The sequence below is a fragment of the Oncorhynchus mykiss genome, chromosome 19 (assembly GCF_013265735.2).
Source record: "Oncorhynchus mykiss isolate Arlee chromosome 19, USDA_OmykA_1.1, whole genome shotgun sequence".
NCBI lineage: Eukaryota > Metazoa > Chordata > Actinopteri > Salmoniformes > Salmonidae > Oncorhynchus > Oncorhynchus mykiss.
The window spans coordinates 36,641,229-36,667,611 of NC_048583.1; the positions used below are offsets into that span (position 1 = coordinate 36,641,229).

A 26,383-nucleotide genomic window follows, 5' to 3' on the forward strand; every position below is an offset into this window, starting at 1 on the left:
CTAATTCATTTCCAACCATCTTCTCTACTTTTTCTCTCTGGTTCCTCACTTGGCCCTCCTTTCGGTTTGCAGATGTTGTTCTGCAGCATCTTTCACATGCAGTACAGCAGGTGAGTGATAATAGACTGCAATTAATAATGTGTTTCAGGAACACCCCCTAAACACAGAATGTCTGTGTGTCTTTAAAAAGTCCTCACACACAGCATAGGCATAGGCTATGGTCAAATCTGATCATTTCCTTCAGCAGAAAATCGAATTATGGTCTCTTTAAGTCTGTTAATTACAAGTTTGGAAATAATGGCGGTTGGGGACTTTAAGAGACTTCTCGGAGTCTCACATGACACGAGTGATAAGAAGCCATTTCACAACATCAGCTTAATTTTCCTTAGTGATATTTATTCCCAGAAAGCCACTCACTTCATTTGATATAATGTTTGCACAAAAAAGACTGAGCAAGGAAAATCCATTCTGGTTCTTAGAAAGGTCATTATCATGGTAAGCCATTTTTATGATAGAATTCAAGAAATAGAGGTTATAACCAGTACTTACATTATTCATTATCAGGACTACAAGCTTTTCAGTCTATCTAATATGTATTGTTGTTGATATGATGAGTGAGCCTAAGTCCCGACAGCATCTGTTCCTTCTTTGACTATGCAGAAGACCAGAGGGACCAAATACAGAATTCAATGTTCCACCGTAGAGGAACATAACTAGACTACCAAAAATACAATAATCATGTGTTCCCTTATTAAATAATGGAGAGGCTAGCTCATTCACACCAAAATCCATTATGTAATTGTATTTGATAGAGTAAAGGTTGTTACCACTATTCACATAATTAGTGTTTTTGATTACTGAGTACCCACTGGGCACAGACGTCAGTTCAACGTTTAGTTTCGAAATCAACAACAAGTGTCACCATTTCATTGGATTTAGGTTCAAAGTTGAGTGAAAAAATATGTCATTCCCTTTCGTTGATGACTTTTGCAAATCCAATCAGTTTTTCTCGTTCATTCAATGACATCACGTAGATTTCTTGGGTTGAAATTACATGGAAACATCATTAATTCAACTAGTTTTTGCCCAGTAGGTAAAGCTTTAGGAAGCACATCAATGACAAAAACATAGCAAAGGACCAAAAACATTAGTCAACTGTAAAGTGGCTACAACCCATATGGTTAAGTTCCTGCCTCAGTATAGGTAAATGCAATACTTGATCGGATTGTGTGAGAGAAAAACACTAACACATATATGTAGCGTATGGTGGACAAATATAATTGTATTCTCTTTTACTGTGAAAAAAAAGAATTGCAGAAATTGATATTACATAGATACTGTACACAGACATGCTGTGTAAAATACAATTAATAAAATACATGAAATTCATAATCAATCTTAAATGACAGAATAAAGTAACAAAATGTCACACTAACAAATCGTTCCTATGATGTGCAGAATGAACTGGGTCCAATGGCCATCAAAACCTCATCAGTAAAAGTAGATTCGGTCCAGGACCGGGTTTAGGAAGCTCTGCACTAGTTCACTGGGTTACTTGCTCACATAAGCCTTGGGTAAAAAAGAGAAGCTATCCCACATTGCGTCTGCTTTTTTGTCGGTTGGGGGTGGGGTGGGGTTGGATAGGAAGTAGGGTGCTCTGAAAAGAAAAAACAACCAGGCACAATTTGAGACATCAAAATAGGGACTTTTCTGGGGCTCAAGCTCTCTTTCTTTCAATATTCTATCGTTCTCTCTTTCTTTGTCCTCAGCATTCGTCTGCATACTCTAAATTTGTTGAGCTGGTATTGCCCTCTTTCCTCTCTCCCCCTTCCTCCTCCACCTCCATCTCTTCCACCTCTTCCTCCTTCTCCGCTCCCTCCTCCTCCTTCCTCCTCTCCATCGCCTCACAGGCCCTCCGCACGTCCTCAGGAATGTTCCTCTTCAGGTCGCGGTTCTTGTGTCTCTTGGCCAGCTTGGTGAGGGAGCGGAAGCGGAGGTTGAAGAGATTATCCTCTGACGAGGCCTGCTGTGTCTGCTCACTGCCTCTCCGCTGGTCATAACAAAGATCCCCTGCCCCTTTCGCCCTCAAGTTATTCAGCTTGGTGTCAATGCTCTCCTGGGAGGAGGTTTTGAAGCGGCCCTGGTCCAGGCTGGCAAACACAGCCCTCCTCTCTAGGGAGAGCATGTCCAGGGAGTGGGCCCTCTGCTCCAGGCCCAGCTGCCTGCGCTCCATGCTGCGGATGGTGGCGGCCCGCTGCAACTTGTCGTGGATCTCCACACTCAGCCGCCTCCGCGTCTCTCGGAACTCGGCCCGCACGTTGGCCTTCCACTCAGCCGCATGGACCTTGAACTCCCCCACCTGCAATTACACAAAGATGGAGAGTCATTAGAGACAGGAGGGTGGAAGGGGTGCACTACATCAAAGGATCTTCTACAAATTCCCCTTCAGACAAAAGCCTAGCTCCTTCCATGGAAAGCCAATACCACAGGATCCATCCATACTGTATGTACAGATAAATAGCTTAGTAAGCTCACTATTAACACGTCAGCCTGAACACTAATGACTGCATCTCTAACCACTTCTCACACACAGCGGTCTGTCGGGAGTGTCTCAAGGGCTCCAGACAGGGGCATCAACCAGGCATAATAGCAAAACAGACACAGAAGGTGGGTAGGGTAAGAGATGAGTCTAGTAAGGACTGACCTATTAGTTTCCACTGCTTTAGATAATGTAATGACAGGCAGTGTAATTTAATGAGCAGCACCCACCTCCTCTTTGGTCTTTTTGGACAGCACTCTGAGCCAGTCTCCAATCATGCTCAGGACAGCAGCGAAGTAGGCCAGGCCCACCAGGATCCAGAACCAGACCAGAGGCTTGTACCACTTCATGTACTCGATCTTCCGATCCCCACCTGGAACAACAGAGGAAGAGTTGTTACATTTCATGTATGTGTGTGTGTGTGTGTGTGTGTGTGTGTGTGTGTGTGTGTGTGTGTGTGTGTGTGTGTGTGTATGTATGTGCCAGTTACCACCAAGTTATTGTCAACAATAAAACATTTGCCACCCCAAAAATATTTTCATTACAGACAGATTAGTATGACAAGGGAGGTGGAAAGGTTCAGTTTGACAAACACAACATTTGTAATTGGGTTTTGAAGAGACTTTATGTTATATCAGCATTATTTTGGATTATTTTTGCCATAATATTCCCCTAGATAAATCCTCCTGAGATATAATTACCGGCAGTCACTTTTAGCATCATTATTCAAGGGATTATCAATGTAATGCAGACACAACAAAACACACGCAAATAAAACATTGAGTTGATTGAGAATCCAATGGATAATTTCAGATAACTAGAGTCACAGTACATCAACCTGTTATACCGTAACACTATCATACCTGCCACATAGTCCCCTATGCCAATGGTTGATAGCGTGATGATGACAAAGTAGATAGCATCCAGAGTCGTCCATCCCTCGATGTGTTTGAAAATGACTGCCGGGATGCCAACGAAGACTATGCACCCAGCTATGATGAAGAGTATGGTGGAGGTGACTCTGATTTTGGTCTGGCTGATCTGTTTGTGTTTTTGCTGCAGTACAAACAAGACATGGTCAGAGGACGACAGTAAGTCAACAAAAACAAAGTTGTCAAAAAAATTATTGGAAAAAAGTTAGCTATACACAGTACATTTCCAGCTTGAAGAGATGCAGTTTCATCAATTACTTCATGTATCAATACCCATTAGCCAAAACACTCCAGAGCACCCCAGGCACCAAGAAAGAAAACCATACAAAACCACCCTTCCATTCATCCAGCAGGAAAATCCTAATTCCCAAACTCCCCCCTATGTCACAGAAACTCAAGTCCCCTGGGGCTTTCAGTAGTCTGAAGAGGGGCTTAGCTCTACATTTTGGCTTTTAGATCCCAATAAACAAGATTACATGGACAGGGATCAGCACTCCTACTCTGATATGCTTGATACATACAGCTTGCTCACAGAATCTCAATCAGGTCCTGGCCCTCTACCTCCACTGCTCCCACACTACATCAAACACCTCTGCCCTCACTACAAGAGTCCAAAACCATTCACTGAGCCTGGTATAATACCTGGATAACAGACATAGCTTTTACAGGGATGACTGTATCATGCTGTAATCACCCTATTTGCTGTGCTGTTCACAGTGAAAGGGGTGATTTATAGGTTGGAGGTAATATGCCTAGTTTTCACTGTGGGTAGCATATTGGTGTATGAAAAATGTATCAAGCCCTACAAAACTGTCTATTATAATATAATATTTTCAAATGTCCTGTTGCTCCAGGATTATTTTCCTGTTGTAACAAACTAATCTTCAAATTAAGATCCTACATCTGTACATAACATGCCCCAAATACTCATTTTCAAAGACCCCTTTCTTCACAAAATAAGTAATCAAACATGGTGTGTCTAAATTAATTTGAATAAACGTATTGAAAGTTAACTATAACCAACTTATCTCTGAAAGCATCATGTGCTTATGCAGTTCCAGTAAATCCCATGCACATAACAAAACCCAAAGTTCTCAAGTAATCCAATTTACCCTGTATATCTTCTCCACCCTCAAGACGCTCTTGACAAATATGGTTCCTAGCTGGTCTCCGATGCCAGCCAGGAGGAACCCAAACAGCGGGATGCCAAATATGGCGTACAGGATGCAGAAGATCTTCCCTCCCTCCGTGCTGGGTGCTATGTTCCCGTAACCTGTCACAGTGGTGTTTTGTTATGTAAAGCCTGTGTTATATTCCTGCAGTTGGAGGTCGGAGGTAAATAAGCACTAAGAGAGGAAATAATCAGGTTGGGCTCAGAGAACATGACATGAATTACAACTTGCAGTGAATGGAGAGACAAAACAGGGCAGGGATGACTAAGGCACGGCTTCATCTAAACCAGCACGGTGGGATGTGTGTCCCTCTCCAAATTGTGTAAACAGATGAAATGGTATTCATATGTTATGCTAAAAAGACACCCTGGTGCACTGTTCATTCCCACCTCCCGATAGGATGCTATTATCATCAGTAAATCATGTACTGTGAAGACACACACACACAGACATTAGCATAAAGTACATCCTGTGAATGACGTTTGTTTTACCCATTTCCCAGCAAGCTCATGATAAATAGCACACATTACATTACAGTAGTGTAATGCTGACAGAACTGCACTTGAATTAGCGAGTCACGGCACCCGTAGGTTACCTCATAAACTTTCACGTTAAAGTGATATTGCTTTATTCTACTCAGTTAAGAGGAGCAAGTAATGAGTTCGTAGGTTGGTGATGGAAAGTACCTATCGTTGTGATCACGGTTCCAGCAAAGAAGAAAGCACTGCCCAGATCCCAGTGACTGGAGTTGTAAGACGTGTCTCCGATCGGACTGACTCCTGCACTGACAGCGTCGATGGAATGCTAACAAAGAGAGAAACAGGCAGGGTATAGGGTTGGTTATTTTAACTGGTAGGCTACATAGCGATTCCACACAGTTCAATGTGTAGTTCATCTGCTTAAACAGACAAATGGTGAACAAAATGAACCCAGAACCAACCACAGTCAAGCCCTTTGATATCACACAGGGCACAGGCCAATGGAATAACCTGTGTTGTCTTTGGTCTTTCAACACATGCTACATACAGTAAAGAGGACAGTACCATGCCACACTAAGCCCTCGGCTGGTGGAAAGACAAAACCATAGGCCTAACATGTGTCTTGACTGCATTTAATTGCCACTATAAACGGCCGCCCCCTGTGTGTGCCGTACACAGCATGGGTTATGCAATGTACTTGAGAGCGAATGACTGATGATTGTGCCGACCTCTTCAGATGAAACTTAAAGGTCACCAGTGGTAGGAGGATGTATGGTGGGGAGGGAGGGAGGGCCGGATAGACGGATGGGGGGGGGGGGGCACTGAGGAGATAGGCAGGACAAGGTGGGGTGGTGTTCAGTGTTTTCCACTGTCCAGATGGCTAGCTGTGTGCTTGTGGCGTGCAAGGCAGGCAGCAGTCGTGGTCCGCCCCAGCACTTCTGCACTGCTGAACTGGCCAGGTGTGTGAGAGTCAGAGTCAGTATATCTGAAGGGTTGGGTACCCACTGTCCGGGCACAGGGCACATCCATAAGGAACACTTGCTTTGTAATTATTACTATCAGGGCATGTTTTTTTATTTACTGAGTGGTGGATGAAAGATGGCTGCATAGCAAATGTTGGATTAGCCCATAATATCAACAACATTAATGTATCACAGTCAATGCTCACACCATACAACCCCATACTTAGCACATTCTTACAGGAATGCATAACTTCCTCTACTACAAAGACTGTTCAAAGTGTCTGGTGGTTTGTTGTGTGTGTGTGGCCAAGCTTAAAATACTAGTGTTTTGGCATTTCCTCTTACACCCAGCGAAAGTCCGCGGAAACAGTCACCTACAGGAAGCCTTTTATGTTTCGTTTTCTCTCCGATCTCAGGTCTTATTTAGTCCCTGACTTATTTCTCCTGCTCTGTCAGAGGCAGAGCATTAACGTTAGAGAACTACAGTCTCCTGCTACCTCTCATTGTCTCCTTATTCTGTACTGTAGCAAGTATCCAAACAAAGTAGTATATTATATCCATTTTCTCCATTATATAATCAGAATGTTTATGTGCGTTATACAATAAGGTAGAAATTTTAAAATATTTTTATATAAGGATGTCACGCCCTGACCTTAGAGAGCCTGTTTATTTCTCTATTTGGTTAGGTCAGGGTGTGATTTGGGTGGGCATTCTAGTTTTCTATTTCTTTGTTGGCCGGGTATGGTTCCCAATCAGAGGCAGCTGTCTATCGTTGTCTCTGATTGGGAATCATACTTAGGCAGCCTGTTTTCCACCTGAGTTTGTGGGATCTTGTTTTTGTAGCTGTCTAGCCCTGCAGAACATTACATTCATTGATCTTTTTTTTGGGGGGGGGGGGTTTCATCTAAAATAAAGAAGGCACGTGTAGCCTTCTTGATGGGAATATACAAATACAAGACCAACCCATGCCTGCCTAGTAAACACCTCCTCACTTCTCCTCCATGCTGTCAGGTGGTAGTGATGAGTACTCCCTTGTGAATATGGATCTATCTACACTGCTGTCACATATACAGAGAGAGACGGAGTCAACAGCACATCTTCAGCAGAGGAGCACTACTTTATACATATCATTGCACATGCCCTCTAATATATATGCATGTGTCGGAAGTAAGACGCAGAACATTAAGTATGGTGTGAATCTAATTGAGCTGCTTTCAGTATTGAAAACATAAATACCCAGTGTATTCTATAAACCTGATTACCTGGATTGCTACTACCGCCCTTTAGCACTAACATCTGTAATCATGAAGTGCTTTAAAAGGCTGGTCATGGCACACATCACCTCCATCATGCCAGACACCCTAAACCCTCTCCAACTGACATACCGCCCAAACAGATCTACAGACAACGCAATCTCAATTGCACTCCACACTGCCTTCTCCCACCTGGACAAGAGGAATACCTATGTGAGAATGCTGTTCATCGACTACAACTCAGCGTTCAACACCAAAGTGCCCTTCAAGCTCTTCACCAAGCTCGGGACCCTGGGACTGAAAAACCTCCCTTGATAGCATATGATTGAACATGCAGTTTTTAAGATAACTTGTACTGTACTCCAATGAATCTGGACATCACCCATACATCACAATATAGGATAGAAATGCATATGTTTCAAGACCAAACGCGACAACTACATTTTCTCCCAGTATGTCTAAATATGTCATGTTCAGATTTACGCAATGCAGCCTTATTAGGGATAAAGCACAAGGCAACGCTGACGCTGAGTTTTAGACTCTCAGTGTGACCAATGATACCGGTGCTGTCCAGGCTAAAACAGCAGTAGGCTCCACTGCCCAGGTAAGTTTAGTTGTCTATTTCCCTACTTCTCTTGACTAAGCCAAGATCAACTTCACACTTGAGCAGTTGAATATATACACTAGGTTATTGGAAAGGAGAATGTATTCTCAATCACCTATCATCGATAAATAGAGGTATGAAGAAAAACATCTAAAATATGAGCAACAAAAGAACTGATAATAGACAGAGTGTCACACCCTGACTTTAGAGATCCTTTTAATGTCTCTATTTTGGTTTGGTCAGGGCATGAGTTGGGGTGGGCATTCTATGTTTTCTGTTCTATGTTTTCTATTTCTTTGTGGTTGGCCGGGTATGGTTCTCAATCAGGGACAGCCGTCTATCGTTGTCTCTGATTGGGAACCATACTTAGGTACCCTTTTTCCCACCTGTGTTTGTGGGAGGTTGACTTTGTTTAGAGCACTTTGCTTGTGAGATTCACGGTTTGTTTTTGTAGTGCTTATTGTTTTGTTTGGCGTCATTTGGATTAATAAAGGAAATGTACGCTCACCACGCTGCACCTTGGTCCGCTCCTTCCAACACCCGTGACACAGAGGAAGAATAGAGGAAATAGATTCCTTAAAAGCATATCCCTTGTTGTTAGCAGCACAGTCTGGAATATAATCTCTGTCCAGGTTTTACTAACAGATATTATTGTTATAGGTGGAACCACAGACTGAAAGGATGAGTTCCCTCTCTCCTTAAATGTGCATTACAATCTCCACATCATTAAATTTAGGGTAGTGCATCAGTGAGAGGCACTCTATATTATAGAGGCTCAAAAGGTTAGACATGAAATGTCTGGTTTTAGCTCTGTCAGCACAGCCTGAGTACCTCAGGACAACATTTTATGTATTTTTAAATAAATAAAATAATTTCACCTTTATCTAACCAGATAGGCTAGTTGAGAACAAGTTCTCATTTACAACTGCAACCTGGCCAAGATAAAGCAAAGCAGTGCGACACAAACAACACAGAGTTACACATGGAATAAACAAACATAGTCAATAATACAATAGAAAAGGTCTATATACAGTGTGTGCAAATGAGGTAGTATAAGGGAGGTAAGGCAATAAATAGGCCTTGGTGGCAAAATAAATACAATATAGCAATTAAACACTGGAGTGATAGATGAGTGTGCAAGTAGAGATACTGGGGTGCAAAGGAGATAAATAAATCAAATAAATAACAGTATGGGGATGACGTAGTTGGATGGGCTATTTACAGATGGGCTATGTGCAGGTGCTGTGAGCTGCTCTGACAGCTGGTGCTAGGAAACAATATAGCAATTAAACACTGGAGTGATAGATGAGTGTGCAGGTGGAGATACTGGGGTGCAAAGGAGATAAATAAATAAAATAAATAACAGTATGGGGATGATGTAGTTGGATGGGCTATTTACAGATGGGCTATGTGCAGGTGCTGTGAGCTGCTCTGACAGCTGGTGCTTAAAGTTAGTGAGGAAGATTGATTTTTTCAGTGATTTTTGCAGTTCGTTCTAGTCATTGGCAGCAGAGAACTGGAAGGAAAGGCGGCCAAATGAGGAATTGGCTTTGGGGGTGACCAGTGAAATATATCTGCTGGAGCACGTGCTACACGTGCTGCTATGGTGACCAGTGAGCTGAGATACGGCGGGGCTTTACCTAGCAAAGACTTATAGATGACCTGGAGCCAGTGGTTTTGTCAACATGTGAAGCAAGGGCCAGTCAACGAGAGCATACAGGTCGCAGTGGTGTGTAGTATATGGTGATTTGGTGACAAAACGGATGGCACTGTGATAGACTGCATCCAATTTGCTGAGTAGGGTGTTGGAGGCTATTTTGTAAATTACATCACTGAAGTCTAGGATCGGTAGGATAGTCAGTTTTACGAGGGTATGTTTGGCAGCATGAGTAAAAGATGCTTTGTTGTAAAATAGGAAACAGGTTCTAGATTTAATTTTGGATTGGAGAAGCTTAATGTCAATCTGGAAGGAGAGTTTACCGTCTAACCAGACACCTAGGTATTTGTAGTTGTCCACATATTCTAAGTCAGAACCGTCCAGAGTAGTGATGCTGGACGTGCGGGCAGGTGTGGGCAGTGATCGGTTGAAGAGCATGCATTTAGTTTTACTTGCATTTAAGAGCAGTTGGAGGCCACGGAAGGAGAGTTGTATGGCAATGAAGCTCGTCTGGAGGTTAGTTAACACAGTGATACATACAATCCGTATATAAATGATTCACTTTTCCTCTCTGTCTTCCTGATTAATTTTAGTTCTCAAAAAACCTCACCTGGATTAATCAACCCGCTAGCTACATCATTCAAGCTGTATGGTTTGATGTCTGTATGATGAAAGGAATACATTCGTGTGACAAAATAATATCCTTACTGTTAAGACGTGATTCTCTGCATGCTTAGTTAGCACTGGTTTTAACCCTACATTAAACCTACATATCATTAGAGATAAGGTAACCAATCATTCCACCTGGATTTAACCTTGAACATGGGTTTAATCAATTGCTTATTTTGCTAATCAAATTAATCAGTGACTAGTGCCACAAACAGGTAGTGACTGCAACTTTACCAAGGGCATTGTAATGTTGCAGGAGTGTGTTTGTGCATGCCTGCAGGAGGAAACGCTTGAGTAACTGGTAATACAACCCATTATAACAACACATTATATAATACAACCCATTATATTATATGGTAATACAACCCATTATAGCTGTGCTGTAAATTACAGCTTTTCCACCCGGTAAAGACAGTTTAGGACAAATAATATATTTACTATAAAAAACAACTGCCTGTGGACAGTATAACATTCAAAAGCTCTATTTCAGAGCTAAAGCTCTTAGATAAGAAAAACAACAAGTCTTGATTGGAGTGGATGACACCATGAAGTCCCATTGTGCCACACACACTGAGTCATACCAACCCTGCCAGGCACTGCCAATTAGGCCTAACGTCCCGGTGGGCACACAGTGGGTGGGCAGCAGACACACTTCAGAGACACACATACAAACACACGCACACACATATTCTATACTGTTCTACGATATCTTAGTCACTTAATGTTTACATATCTTGCATTACTCATCTCATATGTATGTACTGTATTCTATACTATTCTACAGTATCTTAGTCACTTAATGTTTACATATCTGGCATTACTCACCTCATATGTATATACTATTTTCTATACTATTCTACAGTATCTCATTCACTTAATAATGTTTACATATCTTGCATTACTCATCTCATATGGATATACTGTATTCAATACTATTCTACGGTATCTTGGTCCCTTCATGTTAACATATCTGGCTGGCATTACTCACCTCATATGTATATACTGTTTTCTATACTATTCTACTGTAACTTAGTCCGTTCCGCTCTGACATCGCTCGTCCATATGTATATAGTCTTAATTCATTCCTACCTAGATTTGTGTGTATTGGGTATATGTTGTGTAATTTCTTAGATATTACTTGTTAGATATTACTGCACTGTCGGAGCTAGAAGCACAAGCATTTCGCTACACCCACAATAACATCTCCAAATCACGTGTATGTGATAAATACAATTTGATTTGATGCATGCACGCATGCACACACACTCTTCTCGAAATTGCCATCTCGCAACCGACGCCCCTGTCAAACAGCATGACAACAGTGAGACACCGAAAGCTGGGCTACTGCCCATGGCCATCAGGATGAATGATGGCTGAATGACATGCTTGACACAGCACTAATGGCCGGGCTATAGAACCTGTTAGGGGAACAGATAAATCCCAGTCATATTGATGGAGTGCTTGTTTTAAGAGTGCACGCCCCCAAAGGACATCTCTCAAGTGGGAAGAGTTACTGCTTTTACTGTAGCCTCCTTTTGCTGAGCTTCAGACATGGATGTATCTGTCAAATGAAGGCTAATGTCTAGATGTGACTTGTTATAGAAGATGGACATTGTCGTAGCGTTGACTATCATTAAATGTCAAGACTGTTATATTATCAAATCAATTCTCTATGTGTAATTATTCCTTGTGTGGTTAAACTAATCATGTAACTTTAATTAACTAGGATGTCACGGCACCACAGGAAAATGTTTATAGAGTCTCTATTTCCTGAATTAACTCTTCGGATATTTTCATATCTTATCAATTACAGTCTTCTATCAATGTATTATTACCTCATCAATCTCATTCCTGAATGTTGTAAACCCTTGGATATCTGCACGAACCCTAGCATCAAATCATGAATCAGCGATATACAAATTGGCTTAATTATTTATTTACTAACTAACTAATCAATCACAGAATTACATAAACATACACACAATAATTATACATTGGTTACTGACATAATACATTGAAAAGTCCCTAGTGGGCTAAGCCATTATGACAGCTTGGTAGACAAAGGAAAGGGTTGGGGCCAGCTCAGGAGTGGAAAACTCAGAGTGGAACCCCGTATATACACTGCAGTCATAGAAATGCTTATACTTTGAACATGAACAACCGCTCATTCGAAAATAAATTGCAATTGACATATTTACGAGTGTATGCCTTTGTTATCCCTCTCTGCGATTGCCGGTCCGTCTGCTGGATAGACTGTTGACAGAAATATCTGGTTTGTCCACTAGAGATCAAAGTCTTTCGGAGTTGTAGCTTGTTATAATGGATACATCAAAGTACCATTAAGCAGTTCGACTGGTTGCGTTTACCAGACTAAAGTACTTAAACAGCTGCAGCCTGAATAATTGCTCTGTAGTTTGTCGATTTCTTAGCCATTTCAAAGTGGGAATGATCTCCACGTTCTCTGGTCTTGTCCTTTGGTAGAGTTGCCAACCATTTCAACATGTAGCGACAGCTCCATGTTTTCTTGTCTAATGTAAATTTTGTCATAAGTGTTTTTTATACTGGAGTAGAAAAGGGGGTGTTCCATGACACCGATGTAAATGTGGGGGCGTGGCCACTGACTGATCATAAGTTACTATGAAAAACAATTCTCATTTAGAAGACTAACATCACATTACATCTTTCCAAATGTATTCCTATACAGAATCATTTATTTTATACAACATTCAGATGCAAACTTGATAATTGAGAAGTGTATACAAAAAAAGAAACAGTAATGTGTGTTTCCTGTCCTTCATGAGGTCACCAAATGAAACAAACTCGACATGACTGTTCCTTAAGTGTCCACGAACCACTCCAACTGCTTGGACTACAGAAATACTGTTCAATTATTCAACCTTTTGATGTCCAAGTGTCTCTCTTTGTTAACAAAGGGATTCTCAACTTTCATTTCGGCAGAGTGGGGAAAGGAGTTTCGGTATTTACAACCATCATAAACCTGTGGTGGGAGAGAGGGGAGGGAGGGGAGGGGGGGGGGGGGGCTAGGATCCTCACCCAAAAGGGGCACGTCATGACAACATGTACTGGAAATCAATGCATTTAGTTTGCTCAGTCATCAATTAAGGAGTGACTCAACCTAGGGCTGTGGCGGTCTTGAAATTTTGTCAGCCGGTAACTGTCATGCAAATGACTGCCGGTCCATTAATTGACCGTTAATTCACATAAACACGTTTAGCATCTCCAGGCCTCCACACATACAAGCCACTGATGTGCGCATTTAGATTTTTTTTTTAAAGGTATTTTTTATACACCATCACAATAAATCCATTATTTATTTTAGGCAGGTATAAAGAAACATTATGATATGAAGAAAATGTATTTCAGAAGAACAAAATAGCATATTTTGAGTCAGTGAGTACATGTATGTTATCTGGCTATTTGCCTTGCCATTGGCAGCCTAGGCTGTAGGCTAGTTCATTTAGAAGACAAGATATGCTTATAAATCCCAAGCCATTATTTTATATTATATAATTTTATAGTGAGAAGAATATAATTAAACTTTGATGACTAAAACAGAAAGGATATTCTTCACATTCCTTAGTGAGGTAGCTATGTTGAGCAGAAAGGTGATTATTTGAAACAGGTCCGATATGCTAGATTTACAATTAGTCTATTTGGCAACTTTAGGTGTGAATGACAAACCTTATAATGTCTTAAAAATCAAAACACATATGGGTTGCATGATGTGCCTATATTGATTCATTTAAAAAGTCACAAAAAAAGCTTGCGCTCTGTTCCTTGCGTCAGTCAGGCTGTTCTCTCATCAAGTAATAATACTCTCACCCATGAGACTATTCTGAATTGAATCTTATCTTTACTAATATGTGAAATTAGTTTGGATTTAGAATGGGCCATTATCAAATGGACAGGGCAATGGGCAGGGGGAAAAGACATGTCATCAGTATGCACTCGAATAGCGAATGGAGGCTGCACTTTCCCATGCTTCCTTTTTCACTCATGCCGGGTAGACAATGTGCTTAATATTAGCAGCTGAGAAATAAATATAGTAGCAGCTGGGATCCTCCTCTTTTTAGTGGCTACCATTAAAACGTTCACACCAGATTGCATATAGAAATGTCTGGGCTTATAAGAACCCTTATTTCACACCATGCATCAACCACTGTTTGAGTAGTAGCCTTTGCTACGTGACAGGTGATATTTCACCCAAACTCTATATGCCATGGGCTCGCCAACCTACCCAGCGCTTAATTTGGTAAACTAAGTGTAATCAGTTCAGGAACATCGATAGTATAAAAAAATGTTTTAGAACAAAACATTTTTCATGAAACTCTTTACAGCCCCTCTAACTGTGCACTCGATAAAGGAATGAAGGAGAGAGAGGAGGAGAGGGAAACGCACGGCGGTGAGATATTCTGTAGCTAGCTTTTTTTCAGGCTTGGGCTCATTGGCCTATGCATACAGTATGCATAAGTTCCAAAATGCGTATGCGTGTTCTACATGCGAGGTCTTAAATGCTTTGAATTAATCATCACCTTAGAAATAATTGGCCATTATGTTGTGTTTAACTTTGATACAAGATCCACATATCATTTGCATTGACGTCAGAGGGATTAGAGGGACAATAGAGCGCTGAGTACCAGGCCATTAGAGTCCTGCCGATCATTAGCGAGTTGGGTACTACAAATGCATCAGCACCATTAATGTACAAATCGCATAGGAGGAGGAGATTACCATGACCCCAACGGTCACTTGGAATTAGACTGCGGTCATGACTCATGACTGCTGGTGTGGTGGTAATACGACACCTGCTGGTGTGGTGGTAATACAAAATGGCCTCCAACACTCTACTCAGCAAATTGGATACAGTCTATCACAGTGCCATCCGTTTTGTCACCAAATTCCCATATACTACCCACCATTGCAACCTGTATGCTCTCATTGGCTGGTCCTCACTACATATTCGCCACCAAACCCACTGGCTCCAGGTCATCTATAAGTCTTTGCTAGGTAAAGCTCCGTCTTATCTCAGCTCACTGGTCCCCATAGCAACACCCACCAGCAGCAGGCGCTCCAGCAGGTATATTTCACTGGCCATCCCCAAAGCCAACACCCCTTTGGCCGTCTTTCCTTCCAGTTCTCTGCTGCCAATGACTGGAATGAATTGCAAAAATCACTGAAGTTGGAGACTTATATCTCCCTCATTAACTTCAAGCATCGGCTGTCAGAGCAGCTTACCGATCGCTGCAGCTGTACACAGCCCATCTGTAAATTAGCCCATCCAACCTACTACCTACCTCATCCACATATTTGTTTTTCGTTTTTTCTGCTCTTTTGCACACCAGTATTTCTACTTGCACATCCTCATCTGCACATCTATCACTCCAGTGTTAATTGCTAAACTGTATTTCCTTCGCCACTATGGCCTATTTATTGCCTTGCTTAATTTGCACACATTGTATACAGATTTTCAATTGTGTTATTGACTGTACATTTGTTTATCCCATGTGCAACTCTTTGTTGTTTTTGTTGCACTGCTTTGCTTTATCTTGGCCAGGTCGCAGTTGTAAATGAGAACTTGTTCTCAACTGGCCTACCTGGTTAAATAAAGGTGAAATAAAAATGTTTTAAAAATACGGTCACCGCAACAGCCCTGACTCAACCTCATATTTCCAATGTATTCCTTTATACTGAAGCAAAAAAAGCTAATAGCACTTCTTCCAAATCCTTGATATCATTTGGATACTATGGCATTCACAAATAATCTCTATAGTTGCTCAATACCATTATAAACCACAGGTAATGCTGAAGAAATGCTCTCTGCTGGGTCAGCTGTGGATGCTGCTGGCTGATGCTGCTGCTGCTTATTGGGAAGGTATGTGATTGGCAGCCCATGCAATGAATAATAGATTCCCAATGCTCTCCGCTGGGTCAGATGTGGATGCAGCTGGCTGATGCTGCTGCTGCTGCTTATGGGGAAGGTCTGTGACTGGCAGCCCATGCAATGAATAATAGATTCCCAATGGAGCCTCTAGGCACACCATGCTAAATGTTTTTTATGTCAACACCTTCTTCAGGAAATACTGCCATTGATTTCTACAAACACAGCAGTTGGTTAGTTTGCCTGTTTTCAAATCAGCCACTGCAGAGATAATGAAAAAGATGATACTCCACTAATCTGAATGTAACTGGGTGTGGAAATAATATACATAAAGCGGGCAAAAGAAAGACGGGCACCTCGATACTCACTGGAGCAGCGTTGATTCTGTCTTTGGGGTCATTTACTACCTAAAAGCTGAGACTAATGAAGAACCTATTCAGGAAGAGAAAAGGGAAGCTTGCCTCTGCTATTCTCATTCATCACGTGAATTACAGAGCGTGGCTCCTGGGCTTGCTTGGTGGGTATGTCATATGTACAGTTGAAGTTGGAAGTTTATATACACCTTACATTTAAACTCAGTTTTTCACAATTCCTCACATTTAATCCAAGTAATAATTCCCTGTCTTAGGTCATTTAGGATCATCACTTTATTGTAAGAATGTGAAATGTCAGAATAATAGTAGAGAGAATTATTTATTTCAGCTTTGATTTCTTTCATTACATTCCCAGTGGGTCAGAAGTTTTCATACATTCAATTAGTATTTGGTAGCATTGCCTTTCAGTTGTTTAACTTGGGTCGAACATTTCGGGTAGCTTTCCACAACATTCCCACAACAAGTTGGGTGAATTTTGGCCCATTCCTCCTGACAGAGCTGGTGTAACTGAGTCAGGTTTCTAGGCCTCCTTGCTCGCACACGCCTTTTCAGTTCTGCCCACAAATTTTCTATAGGATTGACTTTGTGATGGCCACTCCAATACCTTGACTTTGTTGTCCTTAAGCCATTTTGCCACAACTTTGGAAGTATGCTTGGGGTCATTGTCCATTTGGAAGACAGATTTGCGACCAAGCTTTAACTTCCTGACTGATGTCGTGAGATGTTGCTTCAATATATTTACAGAATTTTCCTACCTCATGATGCAATCTATTTTGGGAAGTGCACCAGTCCCTCCTGCATCAAAGCACCCCCACAACATGATGCTGCCACCCCTGTGCTTCATGGTTGGGATGGTGTTCTTCGGCTTGCAAGCCTCCCCCTTTTTCCTCCAAACATAATGATGGTCATTATGGCCAAACAGTTCTATTTTTATTTCATCAGACTAGAGGACATTTCTCCAAAAAGTATGATCTTAGTCCCCATGTGCAGTTACAAACCGTAGTCTGGCTTTTTTACAGCGGTTTTGGAGCAGTGTCTTCTTCCTTGCTGAGCGGCCTTTCAGGTTATGTCGATATAGGACTCGTTATACTGTGGATACAGATACTTTTGTACCTGTTTACACCAGAATCTTCACAAGGTCCTTTGCTGCTGTTCTGGGATTGATTTGCACTTTTCGCACCAAAGTACGTTCATCTCTAGGAGACAGAACACGTCTCCTTCATGAGCGGTATGACGGCTGCGTGGTCCCATGGTGTTTATACTTGCGTACTATTGTTTGTACAGATGAACGTGGTAACGTCAGGCATTTGGAAATTGCTCCCAAGGATGAACCAGACTTGTGGATAACTACAAAAAAAAATTGGAGGTCTTGGCTGATTTCTTTTGATTTCCCCATAATGTCAAGCAAAGAGACACTGAGTTTGAAGTTAGGCCTTGAAATACATCCACAGGTACACTTCCAAATTGACTCAAATGATGTAATTAGCCTATCAGATGCTTCTAAAGCCATGACATTTTCTGGAATTTTCCAAGCTGTTTAAAGGCACAGTCAACTTAGTGTATGTAAACTTCTGACCTGCTGGAATTGTGATAGTGGAATTGTGATAAGTGAAATAACAACTGTTGGAAAACTACCTGTGTCATGCACAAGTAGATGTCCTAACCTACTTGTCAAAACTATAGTTTGTTAACAATATATTTGTGGAGTGCTTGAAAATGAGTTTTAATGACTCCAACCTAAGTGTATGTAAACTTCAGATTTCAACTGTATGTTGGGGTTCGGTTGGATTCACATAAACACGCAGCCATAGCTTGTGTTGAGGGTAGGGTCAACACACATAGACCCTTGACTCTGTCTCAAATTACCGTAACGACCATCTGTTTCCAGGATAATAACAAAGATCTCAGCAGACACTCACCAAAACAGTGTGAGATTTGCAGTTTCATCAGTTGAAAGTGAAAAAGAGCTGTCTAAGACGAATAACCTGACATGATCTGACATACGATATCCCCATTATGTTTCTGTTACATTTTCTGTCTTACAGCTGTATGATCCAAAAAGGCACTATCTAGTACTTGGCTGTTGGGACATTGTTCCGAGGAGGTTAGTACAATCTGCTGAGACTGATTCGGGGAATAGTGTTTTAATTCGGGGAATAGTGTTTTAATTGTGGGAATCGGTTTGAACCCGCTGTCAATTCCCTTGCATAAACTGATGTTGGATTCTTAACTGGTGAAAGGTGAGGTTGTTTTAGGGATGCGTCCTTCGTTGCCTGTTGAGGGAATCGACGTTATCCATGGGAATAACTTGGCTAGTGAGCGTGTGTGGCCTGTCATGTCTTCATTTCCGATGGTTTCCACTAAGCCACGCAGAGGTGTTCTTTGCGTGCGCGTGACGGGTTCCATGAGCCGTGGCGACCTGGTCACTGGGTCGGCTAATGATGACATTACAAAGAAATCTGTCACTACTTTCCCTGTTATTCCGTTATCTGTGCCCCGCTCTGATCTAAACACGGAGCAACAGGCTGACTCTACATGAGAAGAGTTCATTACCAAACTGTGGCTGTGGAACAGTTGGGAGATGTCGCATGGCTATTTTCTCCAGGACAATGTTCTGATGAGAACGTGGGTGCCTTATAGTAGTTTTGATGGAGGTTATTAGTCTGGTTGTTTTTCCAGCTAAGCTTCCTGAGGTGGAGTTAACTTCCCACGATGATGTTGTTGTACATCTGGGTGTGAGGAAAACCTATAATTACATACTGAGACATGCTTAGGTTAAAGAGGGATGTTTCTGCCTTCATCAACCTGTAACACCAGTCAATTAACGGGTAAACCTAATCAAGCTATTAAGCAGGTACTGCTGTTTCCTATTCCCGTACTCAGCCAGCCTTTTGAGTATCTGATTATTGACTGTGTTGGAGCTCTACCTCACTCTAAGAATGGTAGTAGTTACTTGTTCACTGTGATGTGTCAGACCACTGGGTTTCCTGCTGCCTATCCTCTCTGGTCTATCATGACTAAGCCTGTGCTAAAAGCTTTGACTCAGTTTCTCGCTGTTTGGAATCCCTAAGGTCATTCCGAGTGACCAAGGTTCTAATTTCACCTCTAATCTGTTTGGTCAGGTTCTCCAACAGCTCCATATTAAACACAATTTGGCGCAGAGTCAAGGACCGCTGGAATGTTTCCATCAAACACTTTGTTGAGAGCTTATTGTACGGAGATGGAGGAGCGGTCCTCCAGGATGACTGGAAGTCTCCTGAGCCACCTCAGTCCTTGTTATCTTGTGTGTGATTTCTGGCGACGCCTGTACACCGCTAGTGAGATGGCTAAAGAGAAGCTATCATCTTTACAGGGGAGGATGAAAGGTATATTTGATCAGCGAGCTAAGCTTCGTCACTTTAGTCCAGGTGACCAGGTTCTTGCTCTGCTGCCAATTGTTGGTTCTCCTTTTCAAGTCATGTTTCAAGGTCCATATACGGTTGTGCACCAGTGCACTGAGCAAAACTATCTAGTTTTCCAGAATGGAGGAAAACGCACCAACTGTGCCATCTGCGCACCAACTGTGCCAACTGTAAATCTGCTAAAGCCCTATGATGCACATTCCTCTGGGGCCGAACTGGGAGTCCACAGAGGACAGTAAACCTGTTATTTTGGCCGGTACTGTTGGATTGCTGGGTTCTTCTTTTTGTCATGCTAGATCCGTGCATGGTGAGGAGGATGTCCCTGGTCCTGACGATTGCGTACTGCAGGGTAGATTGAAAAATTCAGTCACTGGATGTTTTGGATAGCCTTCTCGCTCATCTACCTGCTGATAGGCGGGACGAGTTGGTCGGTCTGATTGAGTTTTCCAGTTGTTTTCTGATACACCTACAAGTACAAACTTAATAGAACACGATATTGACATTGGAGATGCTGACCCCATCCGTCAGCAGTTCTGTAGTTTCTTGAGCGAAACGGCATTGTCTGGATGCTGAGATTGATCAGCAATCAGTCTTCTTTCTTCAGCTGGGCTTCTGGGCAAACAGATGTTGTACGGACTATTGTAAGGTAAACCGTGTCACTAAACCAGATTAATTTCCTCTTCCTCGGATGGAGGACTGCATTGATCAGGTCGGAGCATCTAAGTTTGTGAGCAAGTTGACCTGTTAAAGGGCTATTGCCAGGTGCCCCAGACGAGTAGGGCATGTGACATCTCTGCCTTTATTACACCCTCCGGTCTGTACTTTTATTTGGTTATGAGCTTCGGCCTGTGTAATGAACCTGCCACTTTTCAGCGCCTTGTGAACAGGGTTGTCTCCAGTCTGGTCGGTTGTGCTGTTTATCTGGATGATGTAGTGGTTTATGCAGATACCTGGGAGGAGCATCTGTCCCTTATTCAAGCCTTGTTCAACCGCCTGGCTGCTGGTTGCTTCACTATCAATCTGGATTAATGTTTGTTGGCTCAGGCGACTGTTACGTACCTTGGTAAGGTGGTTGGGCAGGGTGAAGTGCATCCTGTTCGGGCTAAAGTGGTAGCTATTGATGCTTTCCCACCGCCAACTACTAAAAAGGAACTGATGGGTTTCTTGGGAATGATTGGTTATTACTGTAGTTTCTGTAGGAACTTCTCTACCGTAATCACTCTGATGACAGACTTGCTGAAAGCTAAGGTGGTCTCGTCTGGTCTCCTCTGTCAACAGGCTTTTGGGGATGCAAAGAGGTTGCTTACCTCAACTAGGGTGCTGGCTGCTGCTCTCGTGGATTTGTCATTCAACTTGTGGGTGGATGCACTCAGTCTGCCGAATTCTTTCTCTGTGATCTTGTTTTCCTTAATAGGATGTCAGTGGGCAGCGCCGGCCGGGTCGTCAGCTAAACGGGACACAACTGGGCTCGGGTGTGTCCCCGGGAATAAATACCTTTGTTTTGGCACCTCTAAGCACCCCTCATTATCATCATCTATACACAAAACCATTCACTTACATTACTGACTACACACATCATCATTAATTGTATATAGGTATAAAATATATTTTTGTAATCCCTTGATCTCTGCGTTGTCTCCCTTTTTGTTAAGGGCTACGAGCCGGTTCGTGACAGAACACACAGCCGACCAGGGGGTAGTCAGCAGGGTGTGTTCCCATGCACTGCATGAAAATAACTATTTCCGGGATCGTACATTCTCAATATACTCATTATTGGGCATTAACATAATGACATTTTCGGGTGTGTAAACTGCATGACACTCGCGCTTGCAAAGGGTTGTCACTAGTTACCACAGCCACAAAGTCAAAATTAACTATATTGTAAACATTTCTTGAACATGTTCTGCTTTTTAGTCTCAATTTAAGGTTAGATTTAGACATAAGGTTAGCTGTGTGATTAAGGTTGTTTAAAGTCATATTTTAAGAAAACTTGTAGAAAAAGGCAGGGTTTAGCCATTTGTGGCTGTGGTAACTAGTGATAACCCTTGGAAAGAGGAGACGTCATAGCATCACGTCAGTACACACCCGACCAACTGGCTAGTACTACTCACGTTGGGGCAGGAATATATGAATTTCAGTGTCAGTTAGCTAGAGAGATCCACTCACTGTCCTAACATAATTCTTTTAGCACAGTCTTTCAAAAAAAATGTCAGGCCTCTCCGCAATATTAGCTGTGATTTCAACAACAAGACATAACTTTGTTTATTATGAAAGACTTCAAAAGAACTGAGGTAAGGGAACAATTTACACAGTAGGTCTAACATTAGTGTAGTGTCAGAACATCAAATGTTTGCTGTCCTTTCAATTATTTACTAGCTAGCTAATGTTAGTCAGCTGAATGAAGTACCAGATATTAATAAACATATTTTATCAAGCTAGCTAGCTACTTTGTGTGAAGCAAGCAGGAGTTTAGGGGTAAGAGTTGTTGCTAGCTAATGTTAGCTAGCCAGGTGTCAAACGTTATTGTTCCTCAGGGAGTTGTTTCATTTCCAAGCTAGTTAGCTAAGAAAGTTAGCTGGCTAAGCTAGCTACCGATAACAATCCTGACTAGCTAGCTAGTTCCTAACTCATATCTCATGACTCATGGACAGCTGGAGGAATTATAATGAGCTACTAAAGCAGGATTTCAAATGTAATATGGATACAAACAACCCTATTTTACATTTCTCTAGCTGGGCATCTACGTAACTCATCATACATATATGTACTTTTGCACTAAAGCTGCACACCCATAACTTTGTAGATATGACAATACCGAAGTCCATTCACTATAACATAATTGCTCCAGAACATAGAATATAATTTTAAAAGATTAGTGTTCATATGAACAGACCAATACTTATTGTAAGCACATGTTGACCCAAAGAATTCTATGAGGATCCCATGATCATCTATCATAAACAGATCCCATTATCTGCCAGATCACATAAATTATTAATTCACTATAACCATCACTATTCAACGCCCCAATGATCCCTTATGAAGGTCAGCCACACACGCACACACATACACTACATGGCCAAAAGTATGTGGATTTGGCTATTTCAACCTCACTCGTTGCTGATAGGTGTATAAAATTGAGCACACGGCCATGCAATCTCCATAGACACATTGTCAGAAGAATGGCCCATACTGAGGAGCTCAGGGACATTCAAAGTGGCACTGTCATAGGATGCCACATTTCCAACAAGTCGTTGTCAAATGTCTGCCCTGATAGAGCTGCCCCGGTCAAATGAAAGTGCTATTATAGTGGAAACGTCTAGGAGCAACAACGGCTCAACCGCGAAGTGTTAGGCCACAAAATCTCAAAGAATGGGACTGCCGAGTGCTGAAACGCGTGGGGCGCAAAAATGGTCTGTCCTTGGTTGCAACTACACTACAGAGTTCCAAACTGCCTCTGGAAGCAACATCCGCACAATAACTGTTCGTCGGTAGCTTCATGAAATGGACGAGTAGCCGCACGCAAGCCTAAGATCATAATGCGCAATGCCAAGCGTTGGCTGGAGTGGTGTAAAGCTCGCCACCATTGGACTCTGGAGCAGTGGAAATGCGTTCTCTGGAGTGATGAATCACACTTCACCATCTAGCAGTCTGACTGACAAATCTGGGTTTGGCAGATGCCAGGGGAACGCTACCTGCCCGAATGCATAATGCCAAGTGTAAAGTTGGGTGGAGAAGGAATAATGGTGTGGGGCTGTTTTTCATGGTTCGGGTTAGGCCCCTTAGTTCGAGTGAAGGGGAATCATAACCCTACAGCATACAATGACAATCTAGACACTTCTGTGCTTCTAACTTTGTGGCAACAGTTTGGGGAAGGCCCTTTCCTGTTTCAGCATGGCAATGCCCCCGTGCACAAAGCGAGGTCCATACAGAAATGGTTTGTCGAGATCGGTGGGGAAGACCTTGACTGGCCTGCACAGAGCCCTGACCTCAAACCCATCAAACACCTTTGGTTTAATCGGAACGCAAACTGCAAGCTAGGTCTAATCGTGCAACATCAGTGTCCAACCTCAATAATGCTCTTGTGGCTGAATGTATGTAAGTCCCCGCAGCAATGTACCAACATCTAGTGGAAAGCCTTCCTAGAAGAGTGGAGGCTGTTATAGCAGCAAAGGGGGGACCAACTCCATATTTATGCCCATGACTTTGGAATGAGAAGTTTGACAAGAAGGTGTCCACATGTAGTGAGCCACCACCACCACCAACACTCACCTTGATGAGTGCCTCCAGTTCAGCAGGCATTACACAGCGGTGCCTCTGCAGGAACAAAGCTTTCTCCAGGGTGATGCTGTCCTTCTGGTTGCTCTCGAAAGGCTGCTCCAGGGCCCGGAAGGCCAAGCCGCCACCCACCAAGTAGGCCACCACCACCACAAACACCGCCACCACCGTCTTCCACTTCATCACAGAGTGGAGGGCCAAGAGGTCACCGGTGGTGTCCATGCTGGCCACCACGCTGGCGGAACGGGAGGAGACGGAGAGCCGGGGTAAGGGGCAGTGGCCGTTGGCCCCCTTGGGATCACAGCCCATCGGGTTCTGCATGGCTGCCCCACTGGCCTGGACAGGGCTGGATTGGACCATCCCTGACTGGACCTTCTTGGGAGGGACCAAGTTGGTTTGGACTGCCACTAACAGGAGGAGAGAGAGTAATAGTGTTAGCAAACTATTGTTTTAATTAACCTCTAGGAATATAGCATTTTAGTTTGTTATTACAGGGCATTTTGACAATGTTGACATTGACCTTACCTGCCCTGAATAATACCCCAAAACAGTCAAAGTTCAAGTATGGTGCATTGTCCTCTGCAGTTCTAGACATTAACGGAGAGGCAGATGGGATAACTGTATTCATCTATCGGAGCAGACTAATGATAGAAGCCATTAGTGTAGTACTCAGCCTGCAGCCCTGGACTGATGCCCCATTCCACCCTAGGGTAGAATAGCGTTTCATCTCTCTCTCTCTCTGAGATCCCAGCAGGCCATTGCGATATGTAATAATGTTACCACAGTGAGAATTGTTTTGTATTCAACCCTCGATTCTAATTTCCACAGCCGTATCTAAATGGCATTATGCGGTGGGTGTTTTGATATCAAGGGAAGGACAAGTTGTTGTTGACACACAGACACCAAGAACATTGACAAGAGTGTGCTTAAAAAATGTATACGCTTTCCTCTCCGAAAGCAGGATTCAATCTCTCTAATAGACAAGCGTGGCCAGTAAGAGAGGGGGATAACTGCCACTGGGTCATTGCATTGCGAATGGGGTGTGCAATAAATGCATGTGAATGGGGAGGGGGGTGGGGTCACCCAAGGTGGGGGACTTTGTCAAGGAGGCATCCATATTTAGATCTCCTCCTATGGGAGATTGTTCTGACTGAGCCCCAGGGAGGGTGGGAGGGGCCTGGCTGGGTTTCACCATGATGCAATACCTAACACTCTGTTTTAAAAAAAGAGCTCATTGTTCATAGGGAGGTGCTTCTTTGTTTAATTTGAGAGATTGACTGGCCATATGGCTATGTAACGTGCTAGCCCATTTTTTATTTATTTTTAAAGTGACACAATCTAAAAAGCCCCTGTCAGTATTCTAGAAGCAAATATCTTATTGTACTAAAGATGTGTTTGTGTAATTGCAACAAGAAGCCTGCAGTTTGCAGGATATGTCATACTTTGCATACTATATGCAATGTATTCATTTAATACATATCTGGGAGAATATGCGTAATTTGTGAAGAATTGTATTTTTCTATTTAAACTGTACTTTTTGTGTATTTTACTGTATTATACATTTACTACACTACCACATACTATGTTCCTGGAACAACTGTCTAGCATCCTTTAGTATGAACACCAACACAACCTGTCATGAAGACTCAAGGACATCAAGGAAGTTTCACTCACTTACAGGGATTGAAATCATGTTAGTCCATCCTTTGGCATGGATCACAGTTTAAATTGATCAAAACAAACTGTCATCAGGATGAGAACACACAGCCGGAGATTCACCAACATCAACACCAACGTGGCCACATTGAGTTACCACATTACCGGTGCCTAGGAAAACATTTTCAAGCTATTTTTAGGACAATAAGGGCAGTTTGCCAGACACAGATGAAGCATGGTCCTGGACTTAAAACTACTTTCAATGAAGATTCCCCATTGAGCTTGCTTTTTAGTCCAAGACTAGGAGTTTGGGAAACTGGCCCAAAAAGAGTAACTTCACAATTAAGGAATTCACAATTAACTTCTTAGGGTGGGTGGGATTATTTTTAGGAAGACATTTTGTGTAATATTTTCAGACCTGCAAGCTACAGAAAGGGGCCTGCTGATGGATATTATAGAACATCCAACTCTACAGCCCACCCATTCAAGTTTCTTGACTCCTCTGACA

At 42.5% G+C, this 26,383-nt stretch overlaps 1 protein-coding gene across 2 annotated transcripts in view; it reads right to left on the reverse strand.

Moving 5' to 3' along the window:
• Positions 1 to 358: 358 nt before the first annotated feature.
• The window catches only part of LOC110497749 (potassium channel subfamily K member 10), a 32,946-nt gene continuing 6,921 nt past the window's right edge, over positions 359 to 26,383 (reverse strand). For both annotated transcript variants that reach the window (XM_021574082.2, XM_021574081.2), the window contains exons 2-7: positions 24,214 to 24,626; positions 5,330 to 5,447; positions 4,584 to 4,744; positions 3,403 to 3,595; positions 2,770 to 2,912; positions 359 to 2,359 (exon numbers count right to left, since the gene is read on the reverse strand). In XM_021574082.2, the coding sequence (XP_021429757.1) occupies positions 1,766 to 2,359; positions 2,770 to 2,912; positions 3,403 to 3,595; positions 4,584 to 4,744; positions 5,330 to 5,447; positions 24,214 to 24,626 (1,622 nt within the window). In that variant the 3' untranslated portion in view covers positions 359 to 1,765. The remainder of the gene's footprint in view (positions 2,360 to 2,769; positions 2,913 to 3,402; positions 3,596 to 4,583; positions 4,745 to 5,329; positions 5,448 to 24,213; positions 24,627 to 26,383) is intronic.